Source organism: Panthera onca, chromosome B1 (assembly GCF_046562875.1).
Source record: "Panthera onca isolate mPanOnc1 chromosome B1, mPanOnc1 haplotype 2, whole genome shotgun sequence".
In the NCBI taxonomy this organism is placed as follows: domain Eukaryota; kingdom Metazoa; phylum Chordata; class Mammalia; order Carnivora; family Felidae; genus Panthera; species Panthera onca.
Window position 1 is genome coordinate 141,756,907 of NC_138342.1, and position 23,605 is coordinate 141,780,511.

The 23,605-nt window shown below is 41.0% G+C and overlaps 1 protein-coding gene and 1 pseudogene across 1 annotated transcript; one reads left to right on the forward strand and one right to left on the reverse strand.

Moving 5' to 3' along the window:
• The window catches only part of LOC132692970 (uncharacterized), a 31,187-nt pseudogene extending 12,793 nt beyond the window's left edge, over positions 1-18,394 (reverse strand).
• Positions 14,093-22,713, forward strand: TRIM60 (tripartite motif containing 60). The gene is made up of 3 exons (XM_060655945.2): positions 14,093-14,359; positions 14,549-14,700; positions 20,808-22,713. Exon 3 carries the CDS (start codon positions 21,095-21,097, stop codon positions 22,508-22,510), a length of 1,416 nt encoding a protein of 471 aa, XP_060511928.1. The 5' UTR covers positions 14,093-14,359; positions 14,549-14,700; positions 20,808-21,094; the 3' UTR covers positions 22,511-22,713.
• The last annotated feature ends 892 nt before the right edge of the window (positions 22,714-23,605 follow it).

A 23,605-nucleotide genomic window follows, 5' to 3' on the forward strand; every position in this document is an offset into this window, starting at 1 on the left:
TTGTACATATACCACTATAATTACCATGTCCTCTGTAACAGGTAAAATTGTACACCAAATTATATTTCATGTTACCTGATTATATAAAAAATGTAAAGCAAAAATGATTTATCAATTCCTTTTAATGTTACTAGTAAACAATTCAGCAGTGGAAATGAAGCACAAAATCTTTGTAAAAGATGACACAGGGAGAGGGGTGCCTGGGTGGCTCAGTCGGTTAAGTGTCTGACTTCAGCTCAGGTCATGATCTCACGGTCAGTGAGTTCCAGCCCCGTGTTGGGATCTGTGCCGACAGCTCAGAGCCTGGAGCCTGCTTCGGATTCTGTGTCTCCCTCCCTCTCTGAACTCTCCCTGCTTGAGCTTGGTTTCTGTCTCTCTCTCAAAAATAAATAAACATTAAAAATTTGTTTTTAAAAATAAAAAAATATGACACAGGAAGAGCAATAATGTAATTCTCATTTAAATTGTCATTATTTGCTATGAATATACAAAGACAAATTTCTCAAATGTTATATTCACTGAGATTCTGGCAATAGCTTCATGTAACAAGACACAGCATCCCAGGCCTGCCACTCATCTTGTTTATGGTAAGTCTCAGCTTCAATATGAAGCTGTCTAAAGAAAAAAAAAAAAGTCAAAAGCCTGCTTTTTTTTACATGCTAAGTATCTCGGGAAGCATGCCATTAAACACAGCATGGATTTTAGGTAGCAAGAATAAGGAGTTAATAAAAGCTAAACCCGGCAGCCTAAACAAAAGGCATACAGAAATAAAATAACGAACACTGGGTGCGTAAAATTTTCCTGACTGGTTAAAACTAACAGCATAAAACATGCATTTTAGAACTTTTCGCTGTCAAGTGCAAAAAGTACCAGTGTCTATTTGCAATGATTCCTCTCCAAAGCCAGAGCGTAGTCAAAATTAATTCAAATGCTGTAACACATTCTAATGCTAAAAAAAATACAGTATCATCGAAGGGGAGATAAATCCCAGAGCTTTTGGGGCTTTGTCGTGCTGCAAAGGGCTGTCACTCTGATTCATTGAAAGCAGCAAATGACAAGAGTCCAAGGATGTCTAAGGGCAAGACCGCTGTACCCACAGCTCTGACCTCCCCATGAAGCATGGCTACTGTGTCCACAAACATAGGATGTATGAAGAGAAAAGGCACGCTACTCTGCTAGCTAAAGAGAGAGATTGAGAACCACCCCTCCCCACCCTAAAAGCTCCTTCCCTAGGTAAAAAAGTATTTAAGAGGAGAAAACTAAAATATGCTTATCTACAGAGTAAGGATTTTGAAACATCAATGTAATCCCTATTTCAAAATGTTAACTAGAGTCATCTGATCATTTCTGATTATATCTTAATGATATATCCAGATTCGATTTCTGTCGATTTATCATTAGATACTTCTAGTCAAAAATATTAACTTTAGGGGCGCCTGGGTGGCTCAATCGGTTAAGGAGCCGACTTCGGCTCAGGTCATGATCTCGCGGTCCGTGAGTTCGAGCCCCTTGTCAGGCTCTGTGCTGACAGCTCAGAGCCTGGAGCCTGTTTCAGATTCTGTGTCTCCCTCTCTCTGACCCTCCCCTGTTCATGCTCTGTCTCCCTCTGTCTCAAAAATAAATAAAAACGTTAAAAAAAAATTAAAAAAAAATATTAACTTTATCCCCAAATATCTTAGCCAGTAGTGCAACTGCAATGTATTATCTCCCAGAGTTGTTAAGCACTGGAAGAGAAAAAAAAAAACAGATGTTCAAGCAGCAGGCAACAGTTACGGCCCTTTCACACAACGGCCTCTGAGTGACTATTGAACAGTCCAGGAATAATTGTAAAGACAAGACAATTCATGCATTTTAGTAATTATGTCATAATTTTCAGTTGAAATTTTCTTAGACATTGCACTTTGTAAGGGAATCCTGATTTTTCTTAATGTTATGGTGAGTCAGGACTTGAACTAGGAGCCTTCTTTTTCTTCTCACTGTGTTTCTTTAATGTTTATTTATTTTTGAGAGAGAGAGACAGAGAGCGAGAGGCAGAGGGGCAGAGAGAGAAGGAGTTACAGAATCCGAAGAAGGCTCCAGGCTCTGAGCTGTCAGCACGGAGCCCGACGCGGGGCTCGAACTCACGGACCGTGAGATCATGACCTGAGCTGAAGTTGGATGCTAAACCGACTGAGCCACCCAGACGCCCCTTCCCACTGTGTGTCTTATGGTTCTTTTTCTTTTTTGTTTTTTTCTTTTTCTCATTCTTCACTGCTTTTCTTCTTTTTTGCTCATACTTCTTCTTATTTATTTATTTATTTATTTTGCCGGGATATTTTATTTATTTATTTATTTATTTATTTATTTATTTGTTGCTGGCACATTTTATTTTATTTATTTATTTTTTAAATATAACTTATTGTCAAATTGGCTAACATATAGTGTGTACAGTGTGCTCTTGGTTTTTGGTGTAGATTCTCATGGTTCATCACTTACATACAACACCCAGTGTTCGTCCCAACAAGTGCCCTCCTCGATGTCCAGCCCCCATTTGACCTTCTCCCCCACCCTCCCACGTTAGTACTTCTTCAGTATGATCTGATTCTGATAAGGACTCAGATGATAAAGGTTTATCTCCAGGATACATCTTTCTTTTTCTGCTGACTCCTTTAATGTCCTTCTCTTTCTCAGTTGGATCCTTTGACTTCTTTTTCTTTGTTTAAACTATCCTTACTGTCCGATTCCGTTTCTGACGTGGAGCTTTCAGAAGATTTATGTGAATGATTCTTCTTTTTCTCTTTTTTCTTTCTCCTTGTTTTTTATCCTCATCTTCAGCATCTGAAGAACTGCTGGAAGAATCAGAGCTGGGTGAAGAAGACGACGAGTACCTACCAGATTTCTTCTTTTCTTTTTTCTTTTTCTGTCTGTTTTTGGATGAGCTCTCACTGCCACTTAATAATTTTTCCCTGTGTTTTTCTAGTTCTTTCTTCAAGTTCTCATTCATTTTTTTCTTCAAATTCAGCCCATGTCTTAGGGCCTTTCTTTTTCTTCTCTAGCTGTTCTTTTCTTTTCATTTTTTTAATATTTATTTTTGAGAAAGAGAGAGACAGAGAGAGCACACACGCACACGCACAAATCGGGGAGAGGCAGAGAGAGAGAGGAAGACACAGAGTCTGAAGCAGGCTCCAGGCTCTGAGCTGTCAGCACAGAACTGGATGTGGAACTTGAACTCACGAACTGTGAGATCATGACCTGAGCCGAAGTCAGATGCTTAACTGACTGAGCCACCCAGGTATCCCTCCAGCTGTTCTTTTACTTCTTCCCAGGTAGGCCTTGATCGATTCAGATAATCTTGGATTGTTGGCCCTGAAGACTGGATTGGATCCCTGATCTGGCCACTGCTATCGGGTTCATACAGGCCACCCAATCGTCCCGCTTCCCCAGGGTGCAGGACTAAACACACGGTCAGACACCAAGGGAGCCAGAGAGGCGGCCAAAGTGGGTGCCCCGCAGGTCCTCTGTCACACTGCAGTTTTAAATTATAATCTCCTGATTACTAATAAACTTCATCGTCTTTTTATTTTTTTGTGGACTATTAATGATTTCTCTACTCTGATATACCTTCTGTAATATACTCATTTTTATATCAGGTTTTGTCTTAGCTCCAGCTGCTATAAGAAAATACCATATGCCAGATGGCTTACACATTTACTTCTCATAGTTCTGGCAGCTAGAAATCTGAGATCAGGGTGCTAACATGCTCTGGTTTTAGGGAGGGCCCTCTTCCTGGCTTGGTGATGGCCACCTTCTCACTCTCTGTGTGAATGGCCTTTCCAGGTGCAACAGGTTTCCCTCCTCTTATTGGAGGACTAATCCCATTGTGAGGGCTTCACCATCATGACCTTATCTAAACCTAATTAACTTCCAAAAGCCCCACCTCCAAGTACCATCATATTCCAAGTAAGGGCTCAACATTTGAATTTTGGGGAAAAACACATGTTCAATCTATAATAGGTTTTCTTTTTCTTATAGACCAATAAAAAATTTTGAAATGTTCTAGAAATTGGGGCGCCTGGGTGGCTCAGTCGGTTGAGCGTTCGACTTCGGCTCAGGTCATGATCTCGCGGTTTGTGAGTTCGAGCCCCGCGTCGGGCTCTGTGCTGACAGCTCAGAGCCTCTAGCCTGCTTCGGATTCTGTGTCTCCCTCTCTCTCTGCCCTTCCCCTGCTCATGCTCTGTCTCTCTTTGTCTCAAAAATAAATAAAACATTAAAAAAAAATGTTCTAGAAATGAATCTTTAATCATATACACTGCTGATATCATCTTTGATTTATAGCTTCCCTGTTTAGTCTTCATATATATATTTTTTATGAAAAAAAATTAATTTGATAGAATGTGTCCCTTCTTTCCCTTAGAGATTACTTCTTCTCTTCTATTGAATATATTATTCCCAGTCAGAGTTAAAGAGAGATTCTCATTCATCAGTGAAATGACTGCCCCCACCCTACCCCAGTATATGCTGGGTACATCTGACTCTGGCCAGGGCTGTTACATTGAGAAAAATGGAAAGCTTTGACTTTACTCACGTATGGCCAACACATGAGGCCAACTGTTGTTTCCATCAGGAAACAGCTACCATTGAAAAGATAGTTTATTATTTACATTTGTCAAGAGGAGAGGGCATACCACATCATGCAGAATCATGCAGGAATTACCAGGGCCTAGCTTGAGCCTTTATTGGAGTTTTCAAGGGAATGAATGGGTGAGGCAGCTGAACAGGTTTAGGATTGGTGCCTTCGGATAGGGGTGGTTTCTCTTTGTTCAGTACCTGGGGTGATTTCAGGGGCAGTGTTCAGAGCTTCAAGAACCCTAATAAAAGCAGGCTTGATGCTGGACTGGTCTCAGAAGTGGTTGGTTTACATATCAAAGCCAGAGTCTCAGGCAAATTGTTTGTTCTCTCTAGGGATTAAGTAACCAAAGGAGAGGCAGTCCCTTCCTGGATACACACACACACACACAAACGGAATATTATCCAGTCACTAAAAAAAGATTTAGTGACATATGTATCACATGTGACACATTTGTGACAACATGGATGAAACTTGAGAGCATTACGCTGTGTCTGAAATAAATCAGATGGAGAAAGGTAAATACTATAGGATCTCATCTACAAGTGAAATCTTAACCAAAAAAAAAAAAAAAAATCCAAAGTCATAGAAAACAAGATCAGACTTGTAGTTACCAGAGAGGGGGTGGCGGGGAGGGGGGAAGGTGGAGGAAGGAGGTCAAAGGTACAAACTTATAAGATACATAAGTGCTGGAGATGAAATGTGCATCCTGATGACTATAGCTGACACGGCTGTACGATATATTTGAGAGTTAAGAGAGAGTTGATGCTAAGAGCTCTCATCACAAGAAAAAAAATGTTGGGTTTTTTTTTTTTTTTTGGTGTTTATGAGATGATAGATATTAACAAAACTTACCATGGTAATCAGTTCATAATATATGTAAATTATGTTGAATACCTTAAACTTATATAGACTATAAATCAATTATATCTTAAAAACTGGGGGAAAACATGATTAAAATGCTGACTACTAGAGAAATTAATTATATTTTTATAAAATGTGTTCTCAAAACCTTTATCCTTTGCTTTCCTAAAATAACAGAATTATGAGTAGTAAAACAGCACACACATCTAATCCATAATTTAAGATATAATTATTATGAGTTAATCATTGGTCATGTAGTATGAAATATAAGACAAGTAGACTGAACACTAAAATATATGCCATTTTGGGGTATCTGGGTGGCTCAGTAGGTTGAGCATCAACTCTTGATTTTGGCTCAGGTCATGATCCCAGGATTGTGGGATCAAACCCTGCATTGGGCTCCATGCTGTGTATGGGAACTGCTTAAGATTCTCTCTCTCTCTCTCTCTCTCTCTCTCTCTCTCTCTCTGCCCCTCTTCCTTGCTTCCTTGCTCTCACTCTTAATATAATATAATATAATATAATATAATATAATATAATATAATATAAAAATGTATGCAATTTAAATGAGGAAATTTCAGGAGAAAAACAGCATTATAATTTTTCTTTTACTCAAATTTTATAAATTTTGCTAGAGTGTAAATTTGACACCCATGAATTAGTTAGGAAGATTAGTCACCCAACTCTGCAAATGTCTTAGTTATTAAACTTAGCTACTCAGTTCTATCTTGGTTTATTGTGTGAAAAGAGAATTTTGTCAGCCCTTTTTGGAGGATCCCATACGACTGATTCAATTTCCATTTCGTGAAATACACCCTCCTCATCTCTTTCTGGAATTCTTCTATACGAAGTAAGTTTTTAAATAATGGTCTAAACACTTCCAAGTTCCTCCTGATTTCCATTTCTCCAACAAAGCAGAAGGCTGAAGACTTCTGCCTAAATCTGTGTCTTCCAACCATTGTCAACATGGGCTTCTAAGACACTTAAACTGTTGAATTTACAGGACACGTGTATATATAACATGAGGTGAAGTCACAAAGTACATTTACTGGTATTGATAAAACGTGAATGGTAAATAAAACATGCTCAATTTGAAGTCTTTGCTTTTAGAACTGCAAAATTGCAATTTCTAGTTGATTCCCTTGTCATTTCCATGAAACAACACAAATTCTATATTCTCATTAGTTATTGATATAGAAGAATAAAAAGTGACTCTCTTGATGTTGAAAACATAAAACACTAACTCTTGAAATCATGTTATCCAAAACATAACAGAGATTATACATTATCTTAAGGACATTCCAGAGTACAGAAAGAAAATACAACAACATACAGGGTTCCAACGAGTTCACAACTCATCTGTGATTTGACAGATAGTAAGAGAGTTTGAAGTAGGTCCAATAGAGATCTCAGGCCAAAGTTTTTGTGTGAAAGTATCGGTGAAGGTATAAATATAAGACCTATATTACTCATATTAAAAAATGAGACCTCTCCAACTCATGATCCAGAAAAAGCCAGTCCATGTGTTTTGGACCCCATCACCCACTTGAATCCTGAGTTTGCCAGCAGTATCTCTTTGGTGATAAGGATGTAAAAGCATTTTTTTTTAATGTTCATTTATTTTTGAGAGAGAGAGAGAGAGAGAGAGAGAGAGCGAGCATGAGTGGGGGAGGGGCAGAGAGAGAGGGAGACACAGAATCTGAAGTGGGCTCCAGGCTCTGAGCTGTCAGAACAGAGACCGATGCAGGGCTCCAACTCACAAACCGTGAGATCGTGAGCTGAATCAAAGTCAGATGCTTAACTCACTAAGCACCCAGGCACTTCTGCAAGAGCATTTCCGAAGAAGAGTCTGCACAAACCTACGGAAAATCCATAGGGCCTCTTTCTATCTGCCCGTCAGCATCAAACCCTCCAAAATTCAGGACAGTAGGGTAAAAAGTAGATGTGTTGGGATTATATGGAAAGTTTGTGTCTTTCCATATTTCGTACTTGTTTTGTCTTCTGATATAAGTCTGGGTGGGCAGTTTTAGGATCTAGTATTAAATCCACCCTAATGTGTTGATAATTTTTTTGCAGGACAAAAATGTGAAAGAGATAATAACTCTCTTTAATTAATATAAAAAAACTTCTGAGTTTTTAGGTTTTTATGTCTGTTATGTATGTATATGTCCAATACCTATCAGTAAATATAAGTCTGCCTGGACACACTTGTTTGCTATTTCACATAGCATTGTTGTTTGCCGGGAGCCGATCCATCCAGACTTCCTGATGGCACAGCCTGAGTAGTTGGCGGAAGGGCAACGCATAGCGACCCTCCGAATGGGAAGCTACTGGTATCCCTTCTCTTACTCATCATGGCCATCCCCATGGTCCAATTAGCATTGATGATTCAAAATAAACCCATGGGGGCAAACTCAGGGATATTTTCTGGGGATGACCCCCAGGACAAAAAAGAAATCTTATATCCAACTGGTGCCACCCCTGCCTGCCCGTCCCCTACCTAAAGGAAGGATAGCCCCATATATTTCCCAGCCAAGGAGGGGGACTAATGGGTTAAAAATCCCCATTCTGCCAACAAAGGAATGTATCTATGGATACAAGTTACTCCAACCCCTAAGCCCACTTGGCCCCCAGGAGGCTTTCAAGATGGTAACTGGACCTGGTGGGTTAGGGTACAGAATGGTTCATTAGTTCCTAGGTATACATTGTCTCTCTGAGCGCATAAGTCTGGGTTCCCAGGGCCCTCTTGGCTCCCTCCCAGCACCTCAGACCGAAGGGAAGACTTTTGGTCCTTGTACCGCAAATGGCTCAAAGGAACAATTAAGAAGTCATGTCTCTGTAAATGTTCCACTTGAGGTGTTGAGAGTTAGATGACCTTTCATGAAAATAGCAAAGCAAACGCTTTATAAACTATAAATAAATGTAGACACATAATGAAAGTAATATGAAGAAATTAATCAATAAGCAAAGCGCAGGAGGGAACGTTACAAGAAAATAACCATGATGTTCCTTAATGGGTGATTGCACAAAGGAACATTTTTAGAATTAGGTAAAGCGGAGAAACATAGATGACGCACATTACAAGGAAATTGCTAACAAATATAATGCCACGTTTGCCACAATAAAGCGGCTGGTCTAACAAGCTGTTATTTTGTTACTTTTGTTATTTTGTTATTTGTTATTTTCGCCGATGCCGTTCATCCTTCGGGAACCCCCGGACCTGCTGGAGCTGGACTCTGGCTGTTGTTGTTTTGTTTTGTTTTGTTTTTTCTTTTAGGATTGGAACTATGATCTGAATAATGGCCTTTGTTTTCAATTTGTTATTCTTCAAGATCCTTCTTTTCCATCAAAAAGAAATTTAAAAAAAGGGCATCCTATTCCTCTTCCAGTAAAATGCTGTAGTTCTTCATATTCAGAGTGCAATTCCCTCCTCTACTTTTTCACCTTCCACCTTAAGGCAAGTACTTTTGAGACTTGGATTTCTAACTGCCATTCAACATTTTCAACCTGCTTCTTCAGAGGCTCACTGTAGCCTTTGAACTGCTTCCTTGTAACCAGCTGCAGCTTGCTCAGTGGGTGTCAGGGTGTGGTCCTGGAGGTCAGAGGAGACCCTGCACTGGGGACACAATAGCTTCAGATCCTTCTCACAGAACAGAGCCAGAATCTGCACTTCTCACACAAGGGTTTTGTTAATGGAAACTGGGTTTGCCTCTTGGTGGGTATTGAGCCAAAAGACACAAACAAGCCAAAGGATAAGGAAAAGAAAGGGTTTTACTTGCAACAAGAGAACACCAGGGATGTTTCCCAAAGCCGTGTTTCCCCAAACAACAAAATTAGGGAAGTTTTAAGTTAGGGGTGCATGCATATTCATGAAGGGGCTGGGCAAAGGAGAGTTCAGTATAGAAGTTGGGCAAAAGTCTTCCCCCTGTTGCTATCTCTCTCTCAAAATAAATAAAAATAAACTTAAAAAAAAAAAAAAAAAAGAAAGGATTGGGGCAAAAGACATCCTAAATTGACAGAGTCCAGGTCCTAGCTGATTGAAGTTACAAGGGCCAGCAAGGGTCAGCGTCATCAATTCTCTGCTCCAGTTAGTCTGGTATTTGAGTGTTCAAAGGGGGTTAAATCCTGCAAAAAACGACCCAAGAACATGTGTTAGATAAGTCTTTGCTTTTGAAACTGCACTGGGAGTTTTTACCATTGATTTATCATCTCAGTTACGGTTAGGTTATTTCCCGGCTAGGTAGAGACTGTTTTTGCATTTTCTTTGTTCCCTTAAAATCCTTAACTACTGAGGTTTTTGCATTTCTTTGTAATTCCGACACCTCCTAGGAAGTTCCGCAAGAAGTGTGCTTGAGCAAGTCAGGCAAAGATCATACAATCAATGGCCGGAGTCCTAAAATGTGCTTTCTTAGGTCTCAAAGCCAAGTCTCCTCTTTTTTTTCCAGGGACCCCTAACTCTTTCCACTTAGTCTCTCTTCCCTTTTGTTCCTTGTGGTGGGAAGCTGCTTAACAATATCATACATGGGACAAAAGTGGGTGTTCCTCTTTAAGTCCCTGTCAGGGCAGTGGCGGAGACAGATGAAACGGGATATATCTTATAGGTCTTCCCAGCACTGGTGGATGCAGGAGCCACAGAAGTCATGCCTGTGGTCAAGGGTCATTGGGTCTCTCAGATAATCCAGGCAGATGGGGCAGCTGGCCTCTGCCTGGAGCTGCGCAGGTTGGCTTTATAGGTCATTGTGCAGAGTGGGTTTCTTTCTGAGGTTTCCATCTTAAAAAAGGACTGATTTCACAATATATGTGAATCAAACCTCATGCTGTATACCTTAAACTTACACAGTGATGTATGTCAATTATTTTGCAATAAAACTGGAAAACATTTTCAAAAACGTCAGGGGCTGGTGGGGTGGGGCTGGTTCTCCAGGAGCTAAGGAAAAACGAGAAGCTGGTGAATCCTCAACTTCTCCTTTTGAAATCAGTACATAGTAAGCTACAGTCCCTGAAGTTTGGTTCTGCTCTTTTCCTTTATTTCCAGAGGAATCTTCCCAAGAAGAGCCACAGATCTCCAGATAACTAATCTTCCTGTATTCACTGGCCCACATGAATTGAAGGTCACTATGGAGTCCTGTTGGTCAGAAAAGAACCCAAATTGCAAGTACTATATTGTTCCTAGGGACAAGATATTCCCTTTTTATTTTTATTTATTTATTTTTATTTTATTTTTTAAATTTACATCCAAGTTAGTTAGCATATAGTGCAACAATGATTTCAAGGGTAGATTCCTTAATGTCCCTTACCCATTTAGCCCGTCCCCCTTCCCACAGTCCCTCTAGTAACCCTCTGTTTGTTCTCCATATGTAAGAATCTCTTATGTTTTTGTCCCCTTCCCTGTTTTTATATTACTTTTGCTTCCCTTTCCTTGTGTTTATCTATTCTGTGTCTTAAAATCCTCATATGAGTGAAGTCATATATTTGTCTTTCTCTAATTTTGCTTAGCATAATACCCTCTAGTTCCATCCACGTAGTTGCAGATGGCAAGATTTCATTCTTTTTGATTGCCGAGTAATACTCCATGGTATGTATATACTACCTCTTTATCCATTCATCCATTGATGGACATTTGGGCCCTTTCCATACTTTGGCTATTGTGGATAGTGCTACTATAAACATTGGGTGCATGTGCCCCTTCGAAACAGCATGCCTGTATCCCTTGGATAAATACCTAGCATGTGCCCCTTCAAAAGAGGATACCTGTATCCCTTGGATAAATACCTAATAGTGCAATTGCTGGGTCCTAACGTAGTTCTGTTTTTAGTTTTTTGAGGAACCTGCATACTGTTTTCCAGAGTGGCTATACCAGCTTGCATTCCCACCAGGAGTGTAAGAGAGCCTCTTTCTCCACATCCCTGCTGTTGTCCACATCCACATCTGTTGTTGTCTGAGTTGTTAATGTGAGCCATTCTGAGAGGTGTAAGGTGGTATCTCATTGTGGTTTTGATTTGTATTTCCCTGATGATGAGTGATGTGGAGCATTTTTTCATGTGTCGGTTGGCCACCTGGATGTCTTCAAGATATTCCCTTTTTAAAAGGACACTCATGGGCACCTGGGTGGCTCAGTCAGTTGAGCGTCCGACTTCAGCTCAGATCAGGATCTCACTGTCTGTGAGTTCGAGCCCCATGTCAGGCTCTGTGCTGACAGCTCAGAGCCTGGAGCCTGTTTTGGATTCTGTGTCTCTGACTCTCTCTGCCCAACCCCCCCGCCCCACTCATGCTCTGTCTCTCACTCTCTCTCTCTGTCAAAAATAAATAAACATTAAAAAAAAATTTTAAAGGATGTCCAGTGAAATATTTATTCTTCCTTCGTGACATGAACAGCACTTCATGTTGGTCAAATAATAAGGTAAGTTACTACCAAAGATATATTCCACTAGTTTTTAAAATAAGGTAGGGGCAGGGCACCTGGGTAACTCAGTCAATTAAGTCTCCAACTCTTGATTTTGGCTCAGGTCATGATCTCAGAGTGTGTGAGTTTGAGCCCCGCGCTGGGCTCTGTGCTGACAGCGTGGAGCCTGCTTGGGATTTTCTGTCTCCCTCTCTCTGCCCATCCCCTGCTCATGTGCTCTCTCTCTCTCTCTCTCAAAATACATAAATAAACATTTAGTAAAATAAAATAAGGCAGGGGCAACTGGCTGGCTCAGTTGGTAGAGCATCTGACTCTTGATCTCAGGGTTGTGATCAATTCAAGCCCCATGTTGGGCATGGAGCCAACCTAAAAATAAAATAAAATAAAATTAAATAAAATAAAATTAAATTAAATTAAAAAGCAGAAACCATTATTATTTTACAATCCCAAATTTATTAAAAGGTTTAGGCAATGACCAGTATGCCTACTAACATCACAAAAAGTGAGGAAAAAACTAAGAACAAAACAAGCATTATTGACCTCATGAAGAGAGCACATAACAGAGTGAAAAGATTTTCCTTTAATCAGGAACACAAATACCTGCACCCAAAAATATTGCTGTGAAACTTCTTTAAAATTAAAATTGTCTACTGAATGTCATGAAAACAATTCATGTGTGAAAATGGCTACACAGTGACTTCATGTGTTCTAGTCCATTCCCTAGAATCTGGACATTACCTGGAACAGCTTCCTGTGCAAACCTTCCAAATAACCTACTCATATGAGAGTGTATATTGCATGAGTTTGTGTATATGTATTTAAGAAATGGGAGCATCCTGTGTATTCTGTAAATTTTTCTTTGAATATTTTATCTAGGAGGTAGTCCATGTCCTCACATATAGTTCATTCTATTTTAAAATGTGTTGCACACTTGGGTAAATGTCTAAATGGGAAATATTAAAAATGTAATAAATGTTCTTTGGAGAGCTTTAAGGTGTGCTTTCCCCTCCATTGCTATCCCCCCAATATGTTTTCTTCAACTTGTTAGCTAAAAATACTCACTGGTTTATATCTATTTACTCACTGGTTTATATCTAAAGGCTACTGAAAGATACAAATCAATAGCCAATGAAGGGATGAATAGGACAAGATTCCAAAAGAGCTTCTGTCCTTTCAGACTTTGGGGCCCAGCATGGTGGCTGGTGAACCTCTGGCTTACCAGCCTGCAAGCTTTCCAAATTCCCCTCCTTTTTTGGGTTTTTGTGGAGGTTTCACTGCTTAGCGATTATTGGTCATTGGTGACTGATTCACCCTCCGGCCTCTCCCCCCATCGCCAGAAATCAGGGGTGGGACTGTATATTCCAACCCTCCATTCTTGGTCAGTTCCTCTGGCAACCAGCCCTCCCACCTCAAGATCTTTAGGGAATTTCTAAAAGTCACCTCGCTGACATAAAATCAGTTATGGTTGAGCTTGTTATGAATAACAAAACACCCATTTCACCTTTACACACTGAAGGAACTGAAGACAAGAGACTAAGCATTACAACAGAAGACACTTCCATTACTCTTATCACCCGCAAAGTTACAAGTGTTTTAGGGGCTGTGAGACAGAAACCATAGACAAAGACCAAAAATATATATGAGAAGTATATGTGGGACATCTGGATGATGACCACATGACAGTAGGCTATTCGTCTGAGAATCCAGCCGTCTGATTTCAATTGAAAGTAATACCTTAACTTTATTATTTCTTCTGCAAATACCTCTTTCGGTCCCACTTGGGTGCTAATTTATAAGTTCAGAAGTACTTAGTTACTGATCCTTCAGCCTTGAAGACTTTATCAAGTTGTCCAACTAATTCACCTTAAGAAGCACTTCAAGGAGAGACCTGGGTGAGCCTGAGTTGGTGGGGCATAATCCTACAGGGTGGGACAGACCCACCCAAGCACTCACTGAGATGCAAATTGATCCAAAGAGGATTGTTTTTTCAACGCTAACTACACCCTCACCTATGACAAGTAATCTCAGTAATCCCACACTAGGTGAAGTGGTTACAGCAGAACTCCTCACTCCTTCACAGTCTGGGAGGAGGGTGGGGTGTCGAAGATTTTAAAAACCGCCTGCTGTATGGTTTGGCCTTATTTTGGCTCTCAAGTTTGTCACAGGAATATAAGTATTAGCAACTCGAGTTAAATTGGGACTAATGCCTTTAATCACTTAGCCTTACAACCCCCAGCTACCCTCAGGATCTCTTCCCATTCTCCCCTTCCAAGCAGGGTCATTGAGCATGCACATGCGCAGGCCCATAGCTGCCACCACTTCCGGGGGAACAGGCCAATCACAGCACGGAACAAATGTGAGTCTCTGACGCAGGAAACCGCGCTCTGCGGAGGGGATGTTGGGGTCGTTAATCTGTGGCCGGCCTGTCTTTGAACCGAGTGCGAGTGCGCAGCGCCTTGCTTGAGCCGCTGAACCGCTTGCTGCAGGTAAGCAGGAAGGGCCTTTCAACCTGAGGCTTAGCTGAGCAAGGGTTTCCTGGGCCTCTTCTGGGCTCCATATGTGGGGGTGCTTGTGCACGACTGGGTCTCTCAGATTCTTGCAAGACTCTTTGAGAAATACAGGAATCCCCTTACAAGTGCCCCCTTCCCCCCCCCCCCCCCAAATTTTTGTTAAAGAAATACAGGATCCTGGGCCTGCCTCAGCTTAAGTCCATGTAGTCGTAATGGAGGTGGTATGACTGCGTTACATGAGATTTTCATCAGGACAACAGTTTTCAAGTTGCAAAGTGGCCACGTGATCTCCAAAGAAGGATTGTTGGGGTGTGAAGGTAAGAACCTCCAACCCACAGTGCCAGCACCTCCCTGACGTAGTCAGTGTCATCCTTTGTTCCTCATTTGTAGGCCTTGTAGGTACGGAATTTTCCTTTTTTTTAACTGTAAGGTGAGGCTCTGGTATGTTAAACATCATTTCAAGTTGGAGGGATCAGATCTTGAGAGCTGAGGATCTACTGCAAATTTAGTTTATTAGCCTAACATTTTTTTTTTTATTGTTCATACTTGCCAATATTTTTCAGCAGCCACAAGAATTAGAGAAGGTAATACAGCTTTGAAAAAAAAATAGAGAAGAATTCAGACCATGAACCATAGGCTGCCATGTCATTAACAAAAAAAGAATGTAAAACCACAAGTATGATCTGTGCTATGACCGAAAGATGTGTGGAGCCAGGAAATGAGAGTATGCCCCAGATGTTGGTGCCCTCTAAGTCTTATTATTCATACAAGTAATGAAAGAGGCTTGCTGTAGAGTTATGAAACTGATTGAAGGGATAGAGTAGAAGGCAGTAGTCACAATAGCAGGCTGTTTGTAGCTTGCACTGGGAAAATGGCCCCCGAAGGTGTTTATTTCATCTCATAGCTTGAGTCTGGAAAGTGAGTTAGAGTACATAAGTATGTGGAAAGGGGAGGACCCACTGGGAATCTAGATCTGTGCAGGAACACCACCCACCTCCTTTTTATTTTAAATGAAATACGCTTACCGACTTAAGCTCAGGTCATGATCTCACGGATCATGAGTTTGAGCCCTGTACCAGGCTCTGGGCTGACTGACAGCTCAGAGCCTGGAGGCTGCTTCCCATTCTGTGTTTCCCTCTCTCTCTGCCCCTCCTCCACTCACATTCTGTCTCTCTCCCCTTCAAAAATAAACGTTAAATGAAATACTCTTAATTTTTTTTTTTTTCAGGGGCGCCTGGGTGGCTCAGTCGGTTAGGGGTTCGACTTCGGCTCAGGTCATGACCTCACGGTACGTGGGTTCCAGCCCCGAGTCAGGCTCTGTGCTGACAGTTTGGAGCCTGGAACCTACTTCAGATTCTGTGTCTCCCTCTGTCTGCCTCTCCCCCACTTGTGCTCGCAGGGGAAAAAAACCCTTTTTTTCATGTTTATTTATTTTTGAGAGAGTGAAAGCATGAGTGGGGAAGGGGCAGAGAAAGAGGGAGAGAGAGAATCCCAAGCAGGCTCGCATATCAGTGTAAAGCCCTACTCGCGGCTCAGTCCCATGTACTGTGAGATCATGACCTGAGCCAAGATCAAGAGTCGGCCTCTCAACCGAGTGAGCCACCCGGGTGCCCCTGAAATATTCTTTTTATTTATTTACTTATTTATTTTTAATGTTTGTTTATTTTGAGAGAGAGGACGCATGAGTGTAAGTGGGGTAGGGGCAGAGAGAGAGAGGGAGATAGAGAATCCCAAGCTGTCTTAATGACGCTCAGTGCAGAGCCTGACACAGGGCTCTGGGATCCCACGACCCTGGGATTATGACCTGAGCCAAAATCAAGAGTTGAACACTTAACTAACTGAGCCACCCAGGCACCCCTGAAATACTCTTATTTATGTTATTTATTTTTTAATATTTATTATTTTTGAGAGAGAGAGAGAGAGAAAGCAAGGAAGGGGCAGGGAGCTGGTGGGGGCAGAGGATCCGAAGCAGGCTCTGTACTGACAGTAGAGAACCCAATGTGGGGCTCAAACTCACGAACCATGAGGTCATTACCTGGGCCAAACTTGGGCCAAAGTCTGACGCTTAACTGACTGAGCCAGCCAGGTGCCCCAAAATACGGAATTTTAAACAAAGATTAGGGATTCTCATCGTGAGTGTTATTCATGAAAAGTTAGACTGGAATATCAGAAAAATTTGAAGACACATTATCATTATCACTACTTTATGTTTCTTTTTATTGTGTGGGAGAGGAAAAGTAATTATCCCTCTACCCCTCTAGGTTCTTGGCTGAAACCCCATCTGTAATAAAAGGCAAATTAACAGGAGAAAATAATTTAATTATGTACTCCATCTGCACATAAGGGAGATTCACAAAGATATGAGACTCAAAAAAGGTAGCGTGAGTGTAAGTGGGCAGCTCATCCTGAACTAAGGAAAGAGATATAGGTCTAAGGCTTCAAAGGGGAGGAGGGCAATTCATAGGACACTGAAAAGAGAAAGTATCTGGTAAATGAAGTTTGCCCCGCCTAGGTGAAAAAGTTGTCTAGTAATAGTTCTCTTCTTGGCACAGGCCCCCATTCTATTGTAAATTGCCCTTTCAAAAGGGTAGCTGCTGGTCTGTTTTCAGAGCTTCTGTGTCTGCTATGTCTCCAAATAATCAGCTCAAAATCATCCTTGTGATTTGGCATCCTTATGCCGAAGAGGCATATTTTTGAATGGCATATCATGCTATCCTCCAATCACAATATAATAAAAAAATTTTTTTAATGTAATAATACCTTGCTGCTTCAAAATTAGAATCTGGGGCACCTGGGTGGATCACCTGGTTAAGCATCTCACTCTTGATTTCAGCTCAAGTCAAGATTTCTTGGTCATGAGATCAAGCCCTGCATCGGGTTCTTTTCTGACAGCATGGAGCCTGCTTGGGATTCTCTCTCTCCCTCTCTGTCTACCTCTCCCCCACTCACACATGCACTTGCTCTCTCTCTCAAAATAAATAAATAAACATTTAAAACAATTAGAATCTATTCAGACTTTCTCTGCCAAACCACCATGAGCAGTTAGCATCTTTTTTACTCATTAAAGGGGAAACAATAATAAGATATTCACAATAACAATAAGATATATAGTGGCTTTTAGACTAAGACAGTGTTATAGTATATACTTTAATAGATTATATGATATAATAAATATCTAGGCAGTTGGGTCAGATTTCTAAGAGCTTTCTTCACTTTGAAATTTTATAAGATTTTCTAATAATACTTATGTCTATGGGTTCCCAAGACTACCCTAGATTCAGACATTGCTACAAGGACTCCAGGCTCAGAGTAAAATGTACTCACAGCTATGACTGATTATAGTGAATGGATACAAAGCAAAATCAGCGAGAGGAAAAGGTGCATGAGTTGAAGTCTGGAGGAGACCATGGCAAACATCCAACAGTTCTTACCCAGTTAAGTCACATAGGACTCATGTAATTCCTTTAGCAACAAGTTATGATAACATGTGAATTGTCTATCAGGGAAGCTCTTAGATGCTTATTTTTTCTTTGGGAACAGGTCATGAGGTCAGCCTCTGCTTAGGATGTATCAAATTTCCGGATTATCAGAAGGAATGCTGGTAGCTAGCATAAACCACATTAGTTACACCGATACTTTAGGCTCGGTGAGCCATTGTTATCAGAGAAGGATGGGAACCCTTCCAAAATCCAAGTTCTCAGATAGAAGCCAAGGGCCAACCTTGCAAGCAGGCCCTTCTAAGGACAGCAAGCAGTCTTAGGCCTATTATGATCACTCTTTTCTGCACAATAGCACTTACTGAGCATCTGTTCTGGTCAGGCAGTGCCTGCCACCCCCATGCGCTTAGATGTATTCACCAACCCGGAAGTTCTCCAACCCGGTTTTTATCTAGGTCTCATTACATTTACATGGTTGATTAAATCACTGGCCTTCGGTGATTACCTCGATCTCCTCTGTGCCTCTCCTCAGGAGGATACAGGATAGAGCTGATGGTTCCGACCCACTAATCATCCCTGGATCTTTTTTGTGGCCTGCCCCCCTTCTGCAGCTATCTAGGGGTCCTTAGCCATCACTCAGCTCATTAGCATACAGAGTGCATCCTTATCACTATGGGGTGAGTCCAAGGGTGTTAAGAGCCCTATGTCAGGAACCTGGGACAAAGGCCAAATATATATTTATGTCACCCAGAAAAGTGTAGTGTGTTAATGGCTTAGTATGCTAGTAGTAGTTATGACTTTGGATAAGCCTGTTCAATTCTCATAAATTTAAGTTTCACAGCTGTAATTGAAGATTTTAACTCTCAAGTGTCAAGGCTCAGCATTTTACCCTACTTGAAACTAGTAAGTTAGCCTGTTGATGTTTCATGGTTGCTGCCAGATGACACAACTCCTGGGTCAGAGACAGGACTCAGTTACTACTGGCACAGCCAATAGCATGAGCATCAGGTTGGTGTCAGTTTCCCATCTCTCCCAAGTCTCACCAGCTGGATGCTGTGTACACTGTGGGTTTGTGACACAGCCACAGAACCCTGAGTTTGGGGGATCCACTTTTATAGCAAGCATGTTCTTGGGGCGCCTGGATGGCTCAGTCGGTTAATCGTATGATTTCGGCTCAGGTCATGATCTCGCGGTTTGTGGGTTCGAGCCCCACATCAGGCTCTGTGCTGACAGCTCAGAGCCTGAAGCCTGCTTCAAATTGTCTCCTCCTCTCTCTGCCCCTCCCATGCTCATGCTCATGCTCTATCTTTCTCTGTCTCTCAAAAATAAATAAACATTAAAAAAAAAAAAAAAAAGCCATGTTCTTGGTCTCCTACAGCGAAATCATGACCTGAGCCAAAGCCAGATGCTTAACCAACTGAACTACCCAGGCGCCCCCACCATGTTGAGGATTTAAAGTGCATTCAGAAGCTGGAAGATTTTAAGCACTAGAAAGAGATGTTAGGAGTTGTATATTCAAAGAAAGTTCTTATTACTTGAATTGTGAATGGATGCAGAATGCAAGAATGGAAACAGGCTGACCAGGTAGAAGGGTAGTACCATAATCCTCTCGAGCTGAACACAGCTTGGGCTAGGTTAAGCTTCTGTACTAGGTCCATATATCTTAAAAGGTGGCAGATGATACACAAATAATATACAGGAAAATCAATGAGTATAAAAAGCAAGGGATATAAGTGATTTATTATATGTCCCAGTGCTTTACAAAATGAACTACACAACTTCCCTTTGATTTAAACATCCGGATGAGCCTGAAGGTGATTTTTCTAAAACTTTAACACTTTAGAATAATAATAGACTCACAGGAATTTTGAGAAACAGTACAGAGAGTTTTCGTGTATCTATCATCCACATTCCCATGTTTCCAAATACTATATCAAAACCAGGAATTTGATCTTGGTCAAATGACTGTCTAGTTTTATGCCACTTATCACATGTAGATTCACATAGTGGCCACCAAAATCAAGTTATAGAACCCATTCCATCACTAATGAGTGTCTTTCATGCTGCCTTATTATAGACACACCCATCACCCACATGATACCAAAACCGTGACACCCACATTTTTTTTTTCTTTTTTAGAAAGTGCAAGGGGAGAAAGGCAGAAGGAGAGAGAATCTTAAGCAGGCTCCACACTCAGTGTGGAGCCCGACACGGGGCTCGATCCCACAACCCTGGGATCATAACCTGACCCAAAATGAAGAGTTGGATGTTCAACTGATTGAGCCACCCAGGCCCACCACTTTTTTTGTTTTTTAAGTTATATTTAAGAGTAACATTCAAAGATCACAACTCCTTCAGTACTAAAGTACGTATTTGCTAAGAGTAGGATATTTTCTTATGTAGCTATGAGGCAATTGTTGAATTCAGGAAGTTTGATTTTTGCTACTGTTGTCTAATGAATAGTCCATATTCATATTTTTGCCATGCTCTGTCCACTTTAGAGCAATGTATATATATGTCTAGCTAGACTCTAGAAAGCTAAGATCACAAATTTAACTTGTTTCTTTAGTTTCTTAACGTAGAAGAAACTTCAGTGCCATTGTATATAGTTTAAGACCATGGACTTGTGGAACATTCTGTGGTTTGGATTTTAGTGATTGTATCTTTGTGATTAAATTTAGGAATTGCTTTTTCTTTTTTTGCAGGGGGAGCATAAATACTCCGTAAGTGATGTTTTTCTCATTGCAGGCCATCAGTTTATCCCTTCATTGGTCAGGAGGTATTCTTTAGGATTCTACATTGTAAAGGCACTTATTTTTCACATAATTGTTAACAGTGATATTTTGAGATTTTTGTGAATATATCATTACCCAGGAAATTTCACATAATAGTTTTTGCAGTTATTGATGATTCTTGCCTAAATTAATTATTATATTGTGATAGCACATCTAGGAGATTTTATTATTGAAAACTTTTCTCACTCATAGGAATGAATGGTTGCTTGCTTGGACCCGTGGCTACTTTGTTGAAGAAGAAAGTCATTAATCTTAAATTTAGGTGAGTTAATCCGTGAGAGAGCTGCGAACAGTGAATCTTTCTTGACCTCAAGCTACAGGACAGGACACTACACAAGACTTCAGTGGCTGCCATCAGAAGCTGGGCCAGTGGAACCTAAAGCTTCGAGGTCTGGGGAAGATCTACTCTCTGGGTCTTGAGCTTACGGCAAGCCTTGCCAAGGGGAACATTCTTACCCACCACCTTCATTCTCTGCTCAATGGAGTTTGTAACAGCCCTGGTACACCTTCAGGAAGAGTCTAACTGCCCCATCTGTCTGGACTACTTGAAAGACCCAGTGACTATAAACTGTGGGCACAACTTCTGTCGCTCCTGCATCAACATGATGTGGAAGGATCTAGAAGATACCTTCCCCTGTCCTGTCTGCCGTTTTTGCTTTCGTAACAAAAACTTACGGAGCAACCGTCAGCTCAGTAATTTGACCGAAATTGCTAAACTACTGCAGGTCAGAAGGAGCAAGAGAAAAAGGCAGGAAGAGTATTCTGTGTGTGAGAAGCACAATCAGTTTCTGACCCTTTTTTGCGGAAAGGACCTAGAGGTTTTATGTACACAGTGCAGTCTCTCTGTTCAACACCAGAAACACTACATTTGCCCCATTAAGAAAGCTGCCTCTTATCACCGGAAAATTCTAGAATATAGCATTGAGCCCTTGCAGAACAATGTGGAACGAGTTGAAAAAGTGATATCTCTGCAAGCCAGCAAAATTGTGGAACTGAAAAAGAAGGTAGAGTATAGGAGAGAAGAAATCATTTCTGAATTTGAGCAACTTCGACTGTTTCTGCAAAATCAGCAAGAGGCTCTTCTTAGGCAGATGAGAGATGAAGAGATGGACATTTTAACGAAACTAAATGCCAACCGTATAACATTTTCAGACCATGTTTCCACATTAAAACATCTGCTGAAGGAGGTAGAGTGCAAGTTTGGGCAATCGGAACTGGAATTACTGACACATGTTAAAGGTATCTACCACAGGTATCAAAACCTAAAACGTCCTGAGCTCTTTTTATTCCGATTAAAGAAATACGGACTTAGCCTTCCTCCACAATACTCTGGCTTGGGCAAAATTATCAAGCCATTTCAAGTAGATGTGATTCTAGATCTTGAAACAGCACACCCTTGGCTTATCGTCTCTGAGGATAGAAAAACTGTGCATTATGGAAAGAGAAGAAAATACCTTTGTTATAACCCAAGGAGATTTTACCTCTGCCCTGCTGTCCTGGGTTCTAAGAGATTTAGTTCTGGCCGGCATTACTGGGAGGTCATAGTGGGAAACAAGCCTAAATGGACCTTGGGAGTGTGTCAAGACTGTTTTCCTAGGAATTGGAGGAATCAGCCAGTAGCTGAGGGTGGGTTCTGGGCAATTGGGAGATATATTGAAAGCATTTATGTTATGTTGGGTCCTAAGAGAAGCCAGCTTCTGCCCACAGTAAGACCCACTAAGATTGGCATTTTTTTGGACTATGAGTTGGGTGAGGTTTCCTTTTACAATATGAATGATAGATCTCTTCTCTATACTTTTAATGATTCTTTTACAGAAGCTGTTTGTCCCTATTTCTATGTTGGAATAGATTCTGAACCTCTTAAAATCTCTTCAGTAACAGATGATGAAAGATGAAGTACCTGGGAAAGAAACAATGCTGTTTCAGTATCTAGGGATAACTAGTAAATTTAGTCTCAGCAATTCTGGATTCTTGTGGTTTACTGCTGAAAACCAGAAGAGATTTTTCTCCTTCATTTTAAGCAACTATAAAACATGAGAGTAACACCAATTTTATAGATGTTATAGATGCTTTTAGTTTCTAAGATAAAGTATTTGAGGATTATGCTACTTAACAAATTTAATAAAATATTTCTGTTGAAATTACCTATAATAAGATGTCTTTATTTTTTACTTTTTAATGTTTGTTTATTTTTGAGAGAGAGAGAGACAGAGTACGAGCAGGGGAGGGGCAGAGAGAGAGGGAGACACAGAATCTGAAGAAGGCTCCAGGCTCCGAGCTGTCAGCACAGAGCCTGATGTGGGGCTTGAACCCACGAACTGTGAGATCATGAGCTGAGCAGAAGTCAGATGCCTAACAGACAGAGCCACTCAGGTGCCCCAACATGTCTTTTAATTATAGTCATTCCTTTACAGTTAAATAAGTTACTTTCTTTTTTTTTTTTTACATTTATTATTTTTGATAGAGACAGAGCACAAGTGGGGGGAGGGGCAGAGAGAAGGAGACACGGAGTCAGGAGCAGGCTCCAGGCTCTGAGCTGTCAGCACAGAGCCCCAGGTAGGGCTTGAGCTCACAAACTGAGATCATGACTTGAGCCTAAGTTGGATGCTTAACCAACTGAGCCACCCAAACGTCCCTACTTCCATAATTCTTAATAATCATATTCTCCTCTCTCTCTTTTTCTTTCTTTCTTTCTTTCTTTCTTTCTTTCTTTCTTTCTTTCTTTCTTTTTTTCTTTCTTCTTTTAAATTTACTTATTTATTTTTGTGTAAGAGAGTAAGTGCCAGCAGAGGAGGGGCAGAGAGAGGGAGAGCGAGAATCCCAAGCAGACTTCATGCCCAGCACACAACTTAGAGCCCTGATCCCAGAAGCCCTGATCCCAAGACCATGAGATGATGACATGAGCCAATATCAAAAGTCAGATGCCTAACTGACTAGGACACCCAGGCTCCCTTCTCATCTTTACTGTGTTTGTTACCAGTTGACCCAAA